Source organism: Neolamprologus brichardi, chromosome 5 (assembly GCF_056152115.1).
Source record: "Neolamprologus brichardi isolate AB-2024 chromosome 5, ASM5615211v1, whole genome shotgun sequence".
NCBI lineage: Eukaryota > Metazoa > Chordata > Actinopteri > Cichliformes > Cichlidae > Neolamprologus > Neolamprologus brichardi.
Genome location: NC_142108.1, coordinates 35,480,010 through 35,496,653, shown reverse-complemented (window position 1 = coordinate 35,496,653; position 16,644 = coordinate 35,480,010). Strand labels below are relative to the sequence as shown.

The 16,644-nt window shown below is 43.6% G+C and overlaps 1 protein-coding gene and 1 long non-coding RNA gene across 2 annotated transcripts; one reads left to right on the top strand and one right to left on the bottom strand.

The window, feature by feature from the left end:
* Window positions 1–11,838: 11,838 nt before the first annotated feature.
* Window positions 11,839–13,757, top strand: LOC148102873 (uncharacterized). Its single transcript, XM_087840443.1, has 4 exons — window positions 11,839–11,968; window positions 12,110–12,361; window positions 12,938–13,027; window positions 13,198–13,757. Exons 1-4 carry the CDS (start codon window positions 11,839–11,841, stop codon window positions 13,455–13,457), a joined length of 732 nt encoding a protein of 243 aa, XP_087696569.1. The 3' UTR covers window positions 13,458–13,757.
* A 379-nt stretch (window positions 13,758–14,136) lies between these two features.
* LOC148102872 (uncharacterized) lies at window positions 14,137–15,239 on the bottom strand. Its single transcript, XR_015719092.1, has 2 exons — window positions 14,930–15,239; window positions 14,137–14,369 (listed from the first exon to the last, which is right to left on the bottom strand). It is a non-coding gene; the product is annotated as an uncharacterized LOC148102872 (long non-coding RNA).
* Window positions 15,240–16,644: the final 1,405 nt, after the last annotated feature.

Here is a 16,644-nt window from a genome sequence, read left to right as displayed (position 1 = left end):
TGGTTGAAGGGTTGAGGAGGGTTCTCACAGTCTAAGAGGACAGAATAGCGTTTTCAGTGGACGGCTTCGATGCCACATGTTCGGGATGCTCCTCGCTCCATGGCCTTTGCGTTAGAGACAGGAAATGTCTCAAAGACAGTACAGCAAAATCTAACATTTTGGGATCATTCTCCATTAACTTTATGGCGCTTTCTTCATTTTTACTGCAGCTTCCAGAGACAGAAGGAGGAAATGTGTTCCTGTGAGTGAGTCCTATGATTGAAATGTCAGCGATCGCGTTGCAGTTCAGGATGTTTATCCCTCCACCATCTGTCCATCTATCCATACAGTTTTTTTAAGTTGTCCTTTTTTCTTTCCTTTTCACCCCCATCATCGCCTTTCACTCCATCACCCTCACTCTCAGCTTACACTTCCCTCTCATGCTTTATCCCTCTGTCTTCCTCTCTGTCAGTGTTTTGTGGCTCACAGAGCTCAGTGCAGGGACCGATCAATAAACCATCAGATGCATATTGAGAGCCAATGATAGCTGCTTTGCCCAGAGGGCTAATTCTTCCATTCCTCGCTCCCTCATCCTTTCTCTTCCCTTCTCTTCTGTCTGTGTTTGTCTCACTTTGTCACTGTTATGTCCCCTTTTACAGTTTCACAATGTGGACGCTGGTGCTTCGTGCTGATCGAAGAAGTAATAAATAAAAGCTGAAGGTGTCAAAAAGAGCGCGCTGCTGGAACACAGAGCACTGCTGCTGTCTTTAGCTGAAAAGGCTTTCTTTTTTTACCTGTGACATTTTACTTTTTACTTCCAACCAAACCACACACAACCTCCCAGTGCGCACAGTGACGTCTTTTAAAAGGCATTTTTGGATGATTTTGGTCCACTGAAAGGTTGTTGTGTAACGTCTGCTGAACGTCTGCTGTACGTCTAGTGTTGACGTCCGTGTGACCTCCGTGTACGGGCTATTTATATGTATTTGCAGTGTCAAACTTTGACTCACTGTGGACGTCGTTTTTATAACGCTTCTATAAGCTCTGTACTGCCGTGTCTCTAGAGGGTGGATGGTGTCTGTGAAGGTTCTCAGTCATCCAGGTCATCGTAGTCTAAGGAGCTTGCAAAGAAAAGCGTCTGGACTTCTTTAAGTTACTTGAAGACGTTTCACCTTCATCCGAGAAGCTTCTTCAGTTCTAAGGTCAAATGGTGGAGAGTCCCAGATATAAACCTAGTGAGAGTTTCCCCCCACAGAGGGACAAAAGGACCCCCTGATGATCCTCTAATCGCCTGAGCCAAGGTGCGAAACTGGGTGTGGGTCCCAATCAGCCAGAGTTTCAGGTGAGCTCATTGTGAAACCTGGCCCCACCTTATCATGCGAATTCCTGAGGTCAGATGGCCCAGGATGTGAGTGGGCGTTAAGGCGTCTGGGGAGGGAACTCAAAACTGGATTATAGATGGCAGACAGTTGGTGTCGTAAACCACCGCCTCTGTTCTCGGCTGTTTGATCTCTCCGATGTAGAGGTCTGGGCATTCCTCGCTGCTGTACAGCAAACACCACATTGTTAAGTCTGTATTTTGGCGTTTTGTCTTTCGGGTGAACCAGTTTTTGTCTGAGTGTGTTGCTGGGTCTGAAATGCACCGGGATGTCATGCTTGGAGAAAACCCTCCTGAGTTTTTCTGATACACCGGCTACATAGGGGATGACAATGTTGTTGCGTCTGTCCTTCTTATCCTCCCTCGCTGGTGTCTGATCTTCTTTTCTGTGCCTCTTTGCTGACTTTAAAAACGCCCATTTAGGATAGCCGCACGTTTTGAGTGCTTCCTTTACATGTGTGTGTTCCTTCTTTTTCCCTTCAGGCTTAGAGGGAACATGTTCTGCCCGGTGGTGTAGGGTCCTAATTACTCCAAGTTTGTGTTCCAGAGGAGGTACGGGTCAGTGTGTGGGGGCTTCCGGTAAACTTCGATGTTGAGGTTGCCGTTCTCTTCAATGTGTACAGCGCAGTCCAGGAAAGGCAAACAGTCGTCCTTTGTGTCTTCCCTGGTGAACTTGATGTTTTTATCCACAGCGTTAATGTGCGCAGTGAGGGATTCCACTTCTTGTGTCTTGATTTTGACCCAGGTGTCGTCTACATATCTGTACCAGTGGCTGGGTACGCTCCCTTTAAAAGAGCCAAGAGCCTTCCTTTCCACTTCCTCCATGTAAAGGTTGGCTACAATGGGTGACACGGGGGAGCCCATGGCACAGCCATGTTTTTGTCTGTAATAGCCTTCGTTGTATTTGAAGTATGTGGATGGATGAGGGTGGATGACATGTTTAATGTACAGAAACAGTTATGTGTGAAGGAAAGCAGTGATCATTATCGGAAGGTCGGGGGTTCGAATCCACTGAACGGCTACCCTGAGGTACCCCTGAGCAAGGTACCGTCCCTACACACTGCTCCCCGGGCGCCCAATGGCTGCCCACTGCTTCACTGAGTGAATGGGTTAAATGCAGAGAGGAATTTCCCCACAGGGATCAATAAAGTATACATTATTATTATTATTAATCCGTATTCATACGATGATAACAACAACACTGATATTTGTATATTAACCTCCTAAGACCCAAACTCTTTCATGGCATTTTTAATTTCTCTTTGCTATTTGGGCTTATTGGGCCCTGATGAATGTAAAAACAAAGAATTACCTGATTCACATATAAAGGCATTTGTTTAAAATTTCGATAGAACAGTGGTGGTATGATGTTCTTGTAAGTGGATATCAGGCCCTTGTAGAGCAAAATTTATTTTATTTTGTATTTTGGTCAAGACAACCCAAAATGTGATGTCCACATATGTGGACGCCAGGTCCTCGGAGGTTAAAGAAATTACATTTATTAGGGATGCAACGATACCAATTTTTATAAACCAATACGATACCGATACTTGGATCTGAGTACTTGCCGATACAGAGTACAAAAACCGATACTTCTACCACACACACACACACACACAAATGCAATGAATTGGAAGACAGGTTTTATTTTATTCTCTGCCGATAAAAAATAAAATCGTAATAAAAATGACCACAAAAAAATTTCAAGTGAAAAATAAGCACTTCTGTTAAATTATTGCAGAGTCTCCACATTGTAATTTAACAAAATATCACTGAACTATTGGCACTGTCTCGAGCTTTCAGAATAATAAATAAACACTTCTGTTTGGAATAAAATAAATACAAATTAGGTTTGAGAATAAAATAAACTTTTAAATTATTGCAGAGTGTCCAATTTCATATCGCAGCTCGAGTATGCTGAGAAGACGGTGCAATCCTATGTTTTCCACGACCGGCATTGGCTGGTCATCCAGAGCGATAAAATGAGTCAGAGCCTCTGTTATTTTAACTGCCCGTGGATTTTCTCTTGACATTTTTCATCGCTTTTCCAAAACCTGAGTTAAAGTTGGCTGTTCCACACTGCTGACATTTTGTTTAGCCTAGCTACAGCAGCCTCCAGTTTCTCTTTTTTATCTGGAGCCGCCAGTCTCACTCGCCTAACCCTGTGCCTGTTTAGCGCGGGATGTCCCCCTAGTGGCCAATCTAAAAAACTACAACAGAAATGACAAGCCACCCTCTGACTAATGAAATAAGTTAGTATCGGTTCATGGTATCGGTTAACTTTTACGAGTATGAGTACACACACATTTTACAGTATCGGCCCCGATACCCGATACCAGTATCGGTATCGGTGCATCCCTAACATTTATTGATCATGTAAATTCCCTCCACCTTTCATGGACATCAAAAAAATTACCCAGTCTAAATGTTAAACCTCATATTGACGTCCAAGTTGGGTCATGATTGGGCATCCAAATTGTGGACCTAGTTTGGACGTTGTATAGATGTCCAGACCTGGTGATGGACCAACGGACCCACTATAAACGCGTCTATCTGATGTCCAGTGTTTAGTGGGCTCTGCGGGATGGTTCGCTGCGTAGCTGAACCTCACAAACAAAACTTGTTTACAGAAACAGGAAGTGTTGAGGGAACAGTTGCTGGGATGCACAAACTTAATGAGACTGGAGCTTTTCTGAGAGTCTGATGATGGAGGCCTGACATGTTGACAGCCATCAGGTTTCTCCTGGAGGGCGGGAAACAATGGATGCAGGTGTTCTGACATGCGTCATACACCTCTGTGGGTCTCTCTTTAAAACTGTTGCATCTATTATTATGCCATCAAAAGGATGACAGACTTTCAGAGGACACAGCTGTGGTTAGCGGACATTTTCTGTGCTCCTGCATCCAATAAAGGATCATTTCTGTATTTCAGTGCAGACAGAACTTCTTATTTGTGTCAGTTTGGTTTGGAAAGGTGTGCATTTAACATTTTAGACACTTTAGAATTTATTCCCACACGTTTCGTGCTTAGAACATGCCTACATTAGATTAAGTGTGACTGTAAGTGCTTTACACATCGGTTTTCAGTTGTTTTGACACTCAGCATGCCAAAGGTGACAAATATGTGAAAGCAGGCAGCGTGGCTCGGTGCGATGCCCGCATGAGGCTAATTATAAATTAAACAAAGTATAAAAGGGTTATTTAAGAGAAGCGACTCGATTTGGTGTAAACGTAATTAAAATGTTGCTGAAAGCTGTTTGCGGTGCTGCTTTGCATGTAAACATATTATTTCTTTGGTAAACCTGCTGCTCTGTAACTACGAGGGTATTTAATCTGTTTGGGTTGTTGCTGCTCTCTCTCTCTGAGTACATGCATCGCAGATTTTCAGCTGCTGCCCACTCATCTCAGGGCACAGGCCTTCCACTTCTTCTCAGGGGTGAAAAGTGCTGCGACGGCTCGAGAAACAAATACATAAAAGTGTGTGTGTGTGTGTGTGTGTGTGTGTTTGAGTGAATGTGTTCACTGTTTACTTTGGAAATGTCAGCTTATCGATTTTGGGTTGCTGCGTTTTGTTAAACAGAATATCTCCGATGGATAACCAGGAGGAATATCCTGCAGATCTTTCTCCATCACTCGTCTCCACATCCATCTCTTTCTTATTGTTTCCATCCTGATATTTTTATTTATCCTGAATCTTGGCCAAAGTTCCTGATAATGAGCTCAGTGTATGTGCAGTAATCCCTGCGAGGCTGCAGACTGCTCTTAACACTCAGCGCATCATTTCTGGGTCAAAAACAGTCACAGTATTTATTCGTATACTTTGACGGAAGAGAATAAATATTTAAAACAGTTTTTTCTTCCCTCTGGTTTCAAGTGTAATGACTCAGACTGTAAATAATTGTAATGGGAAATTCATTTTAGCACTTCAAGAATCAAAAGAATGAGACTAACAAATGTTGTACTAAGCAAGGAAGTCTGTAAAAGCTCTCAAGCACTAATTAGTAGATATCTGCGTCTGGGGGTTTCTGCTAGGTAGCTAAGCTAGCTAGCACCAGGTAGCTAAGTTAGCCAGCTAGCTCACAGTTGGGCTGTAGTGTCAAACTGTGGAGAGGTGTGGTTGATTGCTGTGCTGATAGGGTAACAGCTTTTAGTGGGGGCATCTCCCTCAGTGGAAAACGAGGCTCGTCATCATCAGAGGTAATCTCAGTACAGAAACATGTCCAGATGAGATTCTGCAACTGGTGGCATTCCCGTATCTCCACAGTATGTGATCCTCCAAGAAGACAACCTTTGCCCCCACAGAGCAGTCTCAGAATTTGGGAGGGGGGAGGGTGGAATAGCCTGCCTGCCATCCTGACTTAACCCCATTGAACACTTTTGGGATCATCTTAGCATCCCGTTCATGCCAGAGTGACCAGCACAGCCACACTGATCTGCACAGGTTGAAAAATGTGATGCCGTCCCACAGCAGCATGTGACCTGCTGGTGAGCAGCACGAGGAGGAGGCGCCAAGCTGCGTATTGTTCTTCCCTGTTGGATATGTCTGGTTTCTTCAGACTTTGATCATCCGATCTGATAAATGACAGAGTCAATAACAGAATGAGCTGTTTGAAGTTTTTCATGACCCACATACTCAGCTGGGAGCTTGAGGATCTTTGCTGTTCCTTGGACTGCGCTCCTCTGGAAACTGGGATGTTGTTCCTGGGATCTCCTGGAGCCACTCGCCCAGCCAACACGTTCTCACTCCCAAAGCGTAACATTTTAAGCTAGGTGACAAATCATCAACATATTACGTTTTCGGCTACCCACCACGTTCCTAAATGACGACCTCGGAAAAATGAGGAAATATGAGAACCGTATGGACTCAATCTACACATGTTCGCTCTTTTCCTTCAAATCGCTTAGAAACGCTATTTAACATCATTAAAGTCCTGGTTAAGCTCAGGAAAAAGGTTATGGTTAGGGCTGGAATACAGGGCTGGAACGTCTATTACCGCGGGAGCGTCATTGCACTGGATTTCAGCCATAACCCTCCGCCTACCATAAGAACGCCGAAGGTCTCCTTTTGCGTTCATCAGGAACGCCGCGGGACGTGACAAAACGTCGGCATGTTACGCCTCGGGAGTGAGAACGGGCTCGCCCAGCATGGGCGTCACTGCCCCCAGTGCTCTGATTGCTGTGGGAATATAAATTCAATTCATACACACACACATTCATGTACACACATTAATACGCCCCCTCTCTCCTGAACGGCCTGCAGTCATCAGAAAAGTACATTTTCATGGAGTTTATTGATGTCAGAGTTCATGAGTGTGTTGCTGATGTCTTCATGCTGTGGGTGTGCTTTGCTGCATATAGTAACTTTGTCTTGTGCATATCCATGTGATGCTCCTGTGTGTATAAACACCCATTAATTTGTCCGTCATACGGCGAACACGGGCTTCTTGTTGACCTTTACATAGTCAGTGTACGAGTGTGGGCCGTGAATCTGTTTCCTCCTGTTGCTCTCGGGGAATTCTATCTTTTGCTTTACTTTGCATAATTTGAGGAAACGTGTTTTTTGCACCATTGTTTCCTGATTGTTAGAAATTTCACATTTCACATCTCACTTTTTGGAGCTGTTTATCGTGTTTCTGTGCCTGGAGCTGGATCCATGAGAAAGTCTGTGCCTCCACATCTTTCCTTAAAATGCACTCGGGCCCTCGATGCTTTGAATTACCACATCGAGAACGGGTGATTTAGCATTTATTTATTCAGAGTGGCACTTAAAAAACAGTCAGGGGAAAGAGCCTAACACAGTGGAAAGACAAGCTGAGTGGGAGCTTGTGGGGAAAGAATGAGACGAGAATTCAAAGAAGTGAGTTTAACTCATCTTAACTTTTCCTACATGTTGTCTCATTAGAATTTGGGCACTTTTTGCACTTTTAAAATCCTCAATTTTTGTTCTAAATTATAGAAAAATAACTTTGAGTTGTTTTATTAGGAGGAACTGATCGATTACACGTACAACACTGGTTTCCTCTTCTCATCGACGACGTCGTCATGTTGTGCGTCTAAAATGGTTCAAATTAAAGTTCTTTTTTGGGATTTTTCATGTGAATAAAAAAAATGAAAGAATCTAAATTTATTATGAAAACTCCCAAACGAAATCCTGTTTTAATACTTTATGACAGCTTATTTCTAATAATGACACTTGTGGCTGTTACATGGACTGAAGGTGACAAAGCTGATGTGATGAATGTCAGACGCATGCTGTGTAGCCGAGGTATATCTCGCTGACCGCCCCCATGTTGGCGGTTTCTGCAGAAGGTAAATGTCAGTCAGACGTCTGAGTGTGATATGTGGAAAAAAGCAGGGTAGAGTGTTTCTGTCCCCATGAAAATTATTCAGTCATATGTCCTCTGAGACCTGTTATAACCACTGTCAGTGTGATGCTTATCCAGTCAATGCAGGTTCAGAACTTATAAATAGTATTACTGTGTTTGTAAGAACCACTTTATTATGCAGGACTTGGGCAGCTGTACGGTTTAACTTCAATATTAACCACCTCAGACCTGCGTCCACATGTGTGGACATCACATTTTGGGTTATTTAAACCAAAATACTCAATTTTGCTCTACAAGGGCCTGATATCCACTTACGAGGACATTATGCTGCTACTGTTCTATCAAAATTTTAAACGAATATCCTCATATGTGGCTCTGATTTTTCATTAAAAACAAAAATAAGGTAAAAAAAAAATCTGGTAATTCTTTGTTTTTACATTCTCGGGCCCCAATCAGCCCAAATATCAAAGAGAAATTAAAATTGCATGCCGTGGAGGAGTTCGGGTCTTAGGAGGTTAAATATGAAATATCAGATTTTACCAGAGCTAAATGCTCTCCATTCAAAAAAGAAGAAACTGACGACGGTCTGCTTTCCTGCGGAGCGTCAGCAGCAGCACGACGTCCTTTTGTGGAGGCGGAGCCCAAAGCAGTACGAGGTCGTAATGGGATTTTTCACTTTGATGGACGCTAAAGTTTGCCAAATTCATTATCAACAGTTACTGGCTCTGATCATATCTGTGACACGATCAGAGCCTTGGGACCTTGAAGAGTGTGTGTGTGTGTGTGTGTGTGTGTGTGTGTGTGTGTGTGTGTGTGTGTGTGTGTGTGTGTGTGTGTGTATTCTATAACAAAGCAGACCTCTCCTACAGACCACGCTGCAAACGGCACAGAAAATAAACTCAACTGAGAAAATGATACCAGACCACTCAGTATTTTAACCTAGACATGAAAATAATTAAAGCCCTGTGAGAGGGCGCACACACACACACACACACACACACACACACACACACACACACACACACACACACACACACACACACACACACACACGCAGGTGAGAAAATTCATTACAAAATTAAGAAACAAGTCTGCCAGTCCTGCAGCTTAAGGTGTCTTCAGGCACAGCAGTCACAGTAATATTTGAAACGACTCAAAGTCCCATTTGCACAGCAAACATTAAAGTTAAAAACAGTTTGCTGCGAAGGTTTCACTGTGACATCACTGCTTAATAATAATGTCAAACTGCAGACGTGTTGATCTGAGTGACCATTAAATACTCCAAATCTGACCCCGTGCTCCGAGGTTCAGGGGATACGTTTCCTCGCCAGGCACTGACAGTGTTGCCAACTTAGCGACTTTGTCGCTATATTTAGCGAGTTTTCAGACCCCCTTAGCGACTTTTTTTTCTAAAAAGCGACAAATCTGGCAACTTTTTCTGGTGTTATTGGAGACTTATTTATGACGACTTTTTGACATGAAAGGGCGTATCGCTCTTACTCTCAACAAGCAGCGGGTGCTGCCGTGGGCACCTCACCCGTCCCAAAGCGCTCACGGGTGGAGGACAGTCCTCCCCCAGCTGCTATCAGGGCAGGTGATGTTCACACCTGTGCGTCCAAACTGCAAATGAATCACGCATGAGCGAAGCTGCTGCTCCCGCACTGACTGTAACTAGTCAGTTATTCTTTTACTCTTATGCTGTTTTGTGGATCACAAGGTTTAAAACTACTTATAAACACACACACACAGTAACTCCACCAGAGTGCCTATTTCGGGTCACTTTTGCCGGTCGAAGCCCGGATAAAGGAGCAGGGTTGGAATTGTGACATTAAAAAACAATAATTGCTAAAATAAATTTAATTTGTAGTTTAAATAAACTCTAAATGCATTTAGGACGTTTTTTACTCACTTTATGTCTCTTCCACGATGTTATTTCTCTCTCCAATAGCGTAGGTTACAATTATATTAGCATGACCAATTATGCAAATTAGGCGATGATGTTTAGGACAGCTAATAGCGATTTTCCTTACTGAGGAGTTGGCAACACTGGGCACTGATAAGACTCTCACACTGACTCCATAACCATGTGTTTGTTTACCGGCTGGAGAACGGTCACATGAGGCCAACAGCGACCTGAGTTTTTGGTGCTGAAGCTTCTTCATCTGCTGATATTCGATTCTGCTCTTTTTATACGTTTGTTAACAAAAGATTGTAAAATAATGTTGACAACTAGTGATTAATGTTAGCTAACGGCTCGTGTTGAAAAATGACCAGCTGCCGATGCTAGCGATGACTGGATGTGTCTAAGCTAATGTTAGCTCACGTTGCTGTTGATGCTGGAACAGAAGGAGAAAGTCGGATCCTTTGATGAAGACGTCACACAGCGGTGTGAACACAGACTCTCAGAGGAAGGTCTCGTTTTGTTAAAGTGCAGTTAGCATTCACAGTGAATAATGATGAGAGTGTCACATCACACGTTTCATACTGTTGAGGAAAGACTGTCAGTTTCACAGCTCGCTCAGTGATGTGTGCTAACTTCATGGTGCTGTTGATAAGCTGCCTGGCCTTTCCTTTTTCACACTACTTTCATTTGTTAGTCTACAGTCTGACAGTTTTCGCAGCCTTGAAGATTCCCTGAGAGACTGCAGCCCTGTCTTCATTCTCAGATGCCTGACTTCCCCTCCTTTCTTCCATGTCCAGCTTCAGCGCGGCCGTTTGGAGTCACTGTCGTCACGTTGGATTTCTGATGCGGCCGGCTCGGCTCTGACCACCATCACTTCCTGCTAGTGTTTGGAATAAAACCGCTCTGCCTGTTCCAATAATTATTTAACTGTCATATATATATGAGGCTGAAAGGTTAAAGCTCCAGAGAGAGACAGAAAGAGGCGCACTCGGAGAGCCGAGCGTCTCCCTCGGCCTCTGGAACGAATCTCATTTCCTCGAGCTGCTTCGCTGCGAGCAGAGGAGATGCTTGTTTAGTGGTGTGGGAGAGGACGGTGAGCAGGAACTGTGTCTGTGTGCTGCTTTTTGTATCCTGCCGTGGATTTATTTTTAGGGCGGTATAAATATCCACCTACATTTACGGCCTCAGAAGTGGGACACTCGGATAAAATGGCGAGCTGTAAATGTAGTAAACAGAGAGCGGGCTTTCGGACGGAGCCAAGAAGAGCGCCGAGCCACAGGGCATCCGAAACACAGCCAACCGGTCACCATGGCAACTCAGTGAGCCGAGAGCTGCTGACGTCAGCCCACACACACACACACACACACACACACACACACACACACACACACACACACACAATCCTGTCCTCATCACTTCACATTACTTTACACTGTCTCCTCACAGTCTGCTCTCCTCTAAAATTAAGGCCGCAGCTTCATGTGACGTGAACACGGTGATAATCTGACTGATGTAGCATCTTCAATACTTACTACAGGCTACTAAAATCAGATTACAGTTACAATCATGTTGTTACTTTTGTTACTAAGGTTGCTCCATGAACTAGTGTTTATTGTTTTTTGCCCGTAAAAACCTGCATGAGCTGATAAACATGTCAGCCTGCACAGCCCGCATGTATCCTCTCTGCAGGCTAAATGTAATTCTCTGATGCTTTAACTTCGCGCTATCATTGCATTTAATATGTCACAGAATTAAAATATTAAACACAAACACAAAAACCTCTTTGCATGATGGAGACGGCGTTCTTTTCCTTCTGCTACTTGGACCTGATCTCACTTCATCTGCAGGGAGACGGTGGCGTCTTACGGTGTGTTCACACCGAACGCGATGGACGCGAATAGAGCGTCAGGTTTACATGTAAAGTCAATGGAAAAGCGCGATGACGCGCGATTGTGGGTCCCGCGAAAATTCGGAAGCAGATTTGCGTCGCGAAAACGCCAAAACGCGTGAAACGCGCGTGAGTGTAGCGCGTGTAGCGCGTCTGGCGCGTTTGATTCGCGAATAAAACCACGCGCGTGAGTTTTTGTGTTGCATTTTGTGCATACGCGCGTTTCGCGTCTACCGCTCGAGTTGGAAAAATCTGAACTCCAGTGTCAAATCGCGCCGCGACAACCAATCAGGAGCCTGGTGACGTGGCTCTGACCTAGGTCAAAGGGGCAGATCCAGCCAAAGCCCTTCATTCTTCATTCAGAATGGAGGAAAAGCTCATCAGAACCGTGGCTAATCACCCGGAGTTATATGATGCTAGCTACTACTTCTACCGAGACAGGAATAAAAAGGACCTAGCTTGGAGACACATAAGTGAGGAGATCGGGCAACCTGGTAAGTTCATTCCTTCTTCTTTTTAATTTTCAGACTGACCCGATGAACCCGCGCAAAAGCTAGCAAGCCCGCCTACTGTCCCGCTATTTTCCCACTGATGTACAAATACCTTTCCGCTCACAAGATAATGCGTTTATTCAGAGGACATCTGCAGGAGAAAGTGGAAGAGCCTCAGGGACACTTATAATAAGGAGAAGAAGACAGAGAAGGAGAAGGGGAGTGGGTCTGCAGCAGGATCGGGGAGAAAATGGAAGTTCTTCGCGGTCATGGGGTTTCTGGACCCCTTCCTCACCCCGCGGGAGACTAGCGGTAATATGGTGCGGACCGTGGAGAACTTCTCCCCCGAGGACCAGGGACAGCCCGAAGAGGCAGCAGGGGAGTGTCAGTCAGAAGGTATGTTTACATAGAGTTAATGTAGGCAGTTAATTTATGCGTGTTGTCATACAGGAACATATTTTGTTTATTAATAAACAGTATACAGTAGTCCCGCTGTTCATCCGTCACTGCCTCGCCTTTTCGCTGATTTTTTTTATTGCACCGTACAGCTTTCAACGATGCGCATTGCATTCTGCAGCCCAAATGACAAATCTCCTCCGTGTCGTGTCTCCTGCGCTTGCCAAACTTATCATGTTTGGTTTTGATAACCATCACGTCCAATAGAAAAAAACAGCACAAAAACACTCATAACTATGACCCTTATTCGGAAATACACACCTGCACCGGGAGCAAAAAAGGCGCACAAAAGTGGCGCCGCAGACGGAGAAAAAGCGCGGCATAATACTTTTACGTTTTAAAATCGACAAAGGTTTTCACTTTGAGAATCAACTTGTGAGAACTGTGACTACTGTTCATGTGCTGCAATAAATGAGAGACCACTGTATATAATAATAAGTATATAAGTATATAATAATATAATATTCTCTATGACTATTGTCTTCAACCTGTTAACATCTAATATTGTCTTGATAGAGTCAAGTAATCATGCAGCAGAGTCCTCCCCTGTCTCTTCTCCTGGCTCCCCAGTCCCTGGTCCCTCAGCTCCTGCTGCTGCACCCACAGGTATGAACATCAAGCACTGACAGCTTTTTACTTGCTTGAATTCCCTTGTGATCACCTTTACTAAATATCTACAACCAATCTGTTTATATCCTGTTTTTTTCAATTTTGAAAATGAAAATCTAGTAGCAGCCTTCTCATTACTTTGTGTTGTTTTGTGCTGTGTTTTACAGGCCCACAGAGGAGGACAGTTCGAAGGCGGGCGAGGGACGGGTCCCAGGACGGTCCATCGGCGGTGGAGCTGGCCATCCTGGAGTCCCTAAAGAGGCCACGCCCGTCTCCAACAGAACATTTCCTCCTCGGCCTTGTTCCTGTTCTGGAGAGCATGCCGCCTCAGACACGAGAATTCGTGAAATTTCAAATTTATAAATTAGCTTTTGAAAACAGCACAGCTGTGTTAAATTTGGAAACATTGGACCCTAATGATCAGTAGTTTTCTGATGAGGCAGCAGCTCTCCAGGGCAGAAACAATGTTCTTATTTTTCTCCTCCTTCTCCCTGAGGCTCTTCCACTCCAAGCTGGGTCCTTTTTATTCCTGTCTCTCTGTAAATAGTTAAATTTCATATATTTATGATAAATGTTTTTGTTAATGAATTTATATTTTTTCAAATAAACATTTATAATGACAAAATGTCTCTGTTCTACTACACAGCAAATATTGGCACCCGACTTGACACAAGTAGAATTTATTTCATATTATACTAATGACAAAACATACTAATACAGTGGGATGCAAAAGTTTGGGCAACATTGTGAAAAGTAATTATTTTCTTGTACAAATCATTGGTTGTCACAATAAAAATAGTCAAATATATCATATAGGAGACACACAGTGATATTTGAGAAGTGAAATGCAGTTTACAGAAAGTGTGCAATAACTGTTTAAATCAAGCAGGTGCATAAATTGGCGACACAAAAAAAGAGAAATGAAATAAATATTTAGTGTATATCAATGTGTGTGTCTCCTATATGATATATTTAACTGACATTTTTCATTGTAACAGCGATTCATACAGGAAAATAATGACTATTAATAAGGTTTCCCAAACTTTTGCACCACACTGTATATAGGAACATAGTGAAGACAAGTTACTTAAGAGAGTAAAAAGAGGTTAGTTTATTTTGGAGTAGAGCTCCATTTATTAAGAAAAATTTAAAAAGACAGGAACACTCTTTAGAGGTTTGTGGGTGGCTCTTAAAAGAGCCGTTGTGGGGAAGTCACTCGGACTTCAAACAGGCTACTCCTTTGGTTGCCAAGACACAGCTCCCTCCACCGAGAAGTGAGCCATGAATTTCTCCCTCACCAGGACAGCCTCTCTGGAGGAGTTGTTTGCTGGCAAGGAACCTGGACAAAATTGTTTAAAATGAGTATTATGTGTACTGCAGTTACAAAATACATTATTGAAATTCCAAAATTACAAATTGCAAAACATAAATCTTACATAAAACATTTTGTAATTATAAGGATAATTACATGATATATATTAGATATAATCTAAAACAGTCTGCGGTGATTATATACAAATATTCAACTATCCCAGAATTAAACCAGGTCTAAATAAAAAGGAGTGAGTATCACTACAAAGGTTAACTCAGTGGTCCTAATGCTACAGTTTGATATCAGCAAACACCGAGCGCATACATTGATATGACACCACAGCCATGCTATCATTCAAACACTGATAACAGCATAAATCGAATTAAATCGGGACTTGATGAGACCTTCTGAGTATCACTAGAAATATTATAAACAGTCGTCTCCGTACCACAGTTTGCTATCAGTAAACACCGAGAGCATTCACTGTTAGCATAGCACATCCATGTTAGCAGTGTATAAATGGATGGTTTAGCATGTATTAGCACAGGTATCAATAAAGGACTACCGTATTAAATACTTTTACTAACCTCAGGCAGATGGACAGGCGCTCTGCAGGTGGGATTGAGCGCCTGTAATTGGTGTCTAGGCGGGCGATTCTGGGACCGACCCGGGGAAGCAGGTCCTCAAACTGGCCGAGTGAAAGACGGTGATGTCGCTGGAATCGGCCGTCATCCAGGCGCAGCTCCTGGAGCAAATGGTGAAACTCACCAAACTGCTCACGCCTCTGGAGGACCTGATGGACCCAGGTACGGCGAGGGCGTCTTTTACGCCGCTGCTCTGCTCTCCACAGTACATAGAGAAGGGAGACTCTCTCTTCAAGCGATAACTCGACAGCTGCCATCTTGCAAAGATACCGGTCTGGCACAACTTCCTCCCACATCCCTCCCACATTTCCGGTTCACGCGCGTCAAAATATCATATTTTGACGCGCGATGGATTTTTCTTGGACACGCGTTGAGGCGCGAATGTGCACGCGTCAAATTAGGGGCGTTTGGGGCGTTTTTGTTCGCGTCCATCGCGTTCGGTGTGAACACACCGTTAAACTTTTGATGAAGGGAGATGAGGACACTGCTTATGTTGTTACTGCACAATGAAAGTGCAGACTGCATCAAGGACTGAAAAAGCTCCAGTGCTGCCAATGCAAAACTAGCAGTGATGTTAAAGCTGTGTGCAGACTCCAGCCCAGCAGCCAGAGCCTGACCTGCAGCAGGTGATGACTTTACTGAAACCTTCATTTCTACCTGTACGTGTCTGCTTTACAGCCTCTGTGTCCGAGCTCAGCTGTGCAGTCTGTTTCTCTCGTGTGTGTCCTCATTAGGGTTGTAATTTGTCTCAGTGTGCGACTGTAGCCTGAAGGTTTTGCTGTTACCTGCTAATGATAAGACACGCCACGTGGCCCATGGTCATCACATGAGAGGTGCAAAAGTAAGAACATTTGTAAGGACAAGAAAGACATTGTGGACAAAACAGGACACCCCCCATAATCTTTAGTTACAATATTATAGTTAGTTAAATGGTCTGATTGTTCAAATATGTATTTTCTTTGATTGTGGTAAAATAAGGTGTGCCCCAGTCTCCAAAAATGACGTAGTGCAGGAAGGGTAGTTATTCCTCCGTTACACCACAAGAGGGAGTATCCCCTAAAATGAGCAGCTCTAGCGGGAGTAAATAAGCCCAGCCACTACCCATAATGCAGTGCGCCTATAAGAGTTGTGTGAGACTGCAAAAGTGTGTAACGTTGTGTTATGTTAATGTATATATTTGCAGGTAAGCAGATACAAGATGGTAAATAACTTAATACAAATGAGTCCACGGGGTTGCAGAGAATGTGGGAAAGTTGGCCGTTAATCCCCACTATGTGTCATTAGTATATAAGTTATTGGTAGCCATGTGAATTAGCTGTGACGCTAACGATTAGCAGCTCGATCTAATTCATTAGTTTGTGCGGAAACCTTGTGGCGCTTTTGTGGATTTATACCTGTACCGAGCTGTAATCACAGCAGATATAGACTGGTGGATCACACCATCTTTTGTTTATGTTTATTTCATTGTTGCACTGTGAGAAATATTAGTGATTTGAGTTTAAAGACTACCCATAAGGCAGTGCGCCTATAAGAGTTGTGTGAGACTGCAAAAGTGTGTAACGTTGTGCTATGTTAATGTATATATTTGCAGATGCAGTAAAGGCGAACTCACAAAGCCACACTGGTTTCAATTCATTTTAATCCAAGTGTGCAACTAA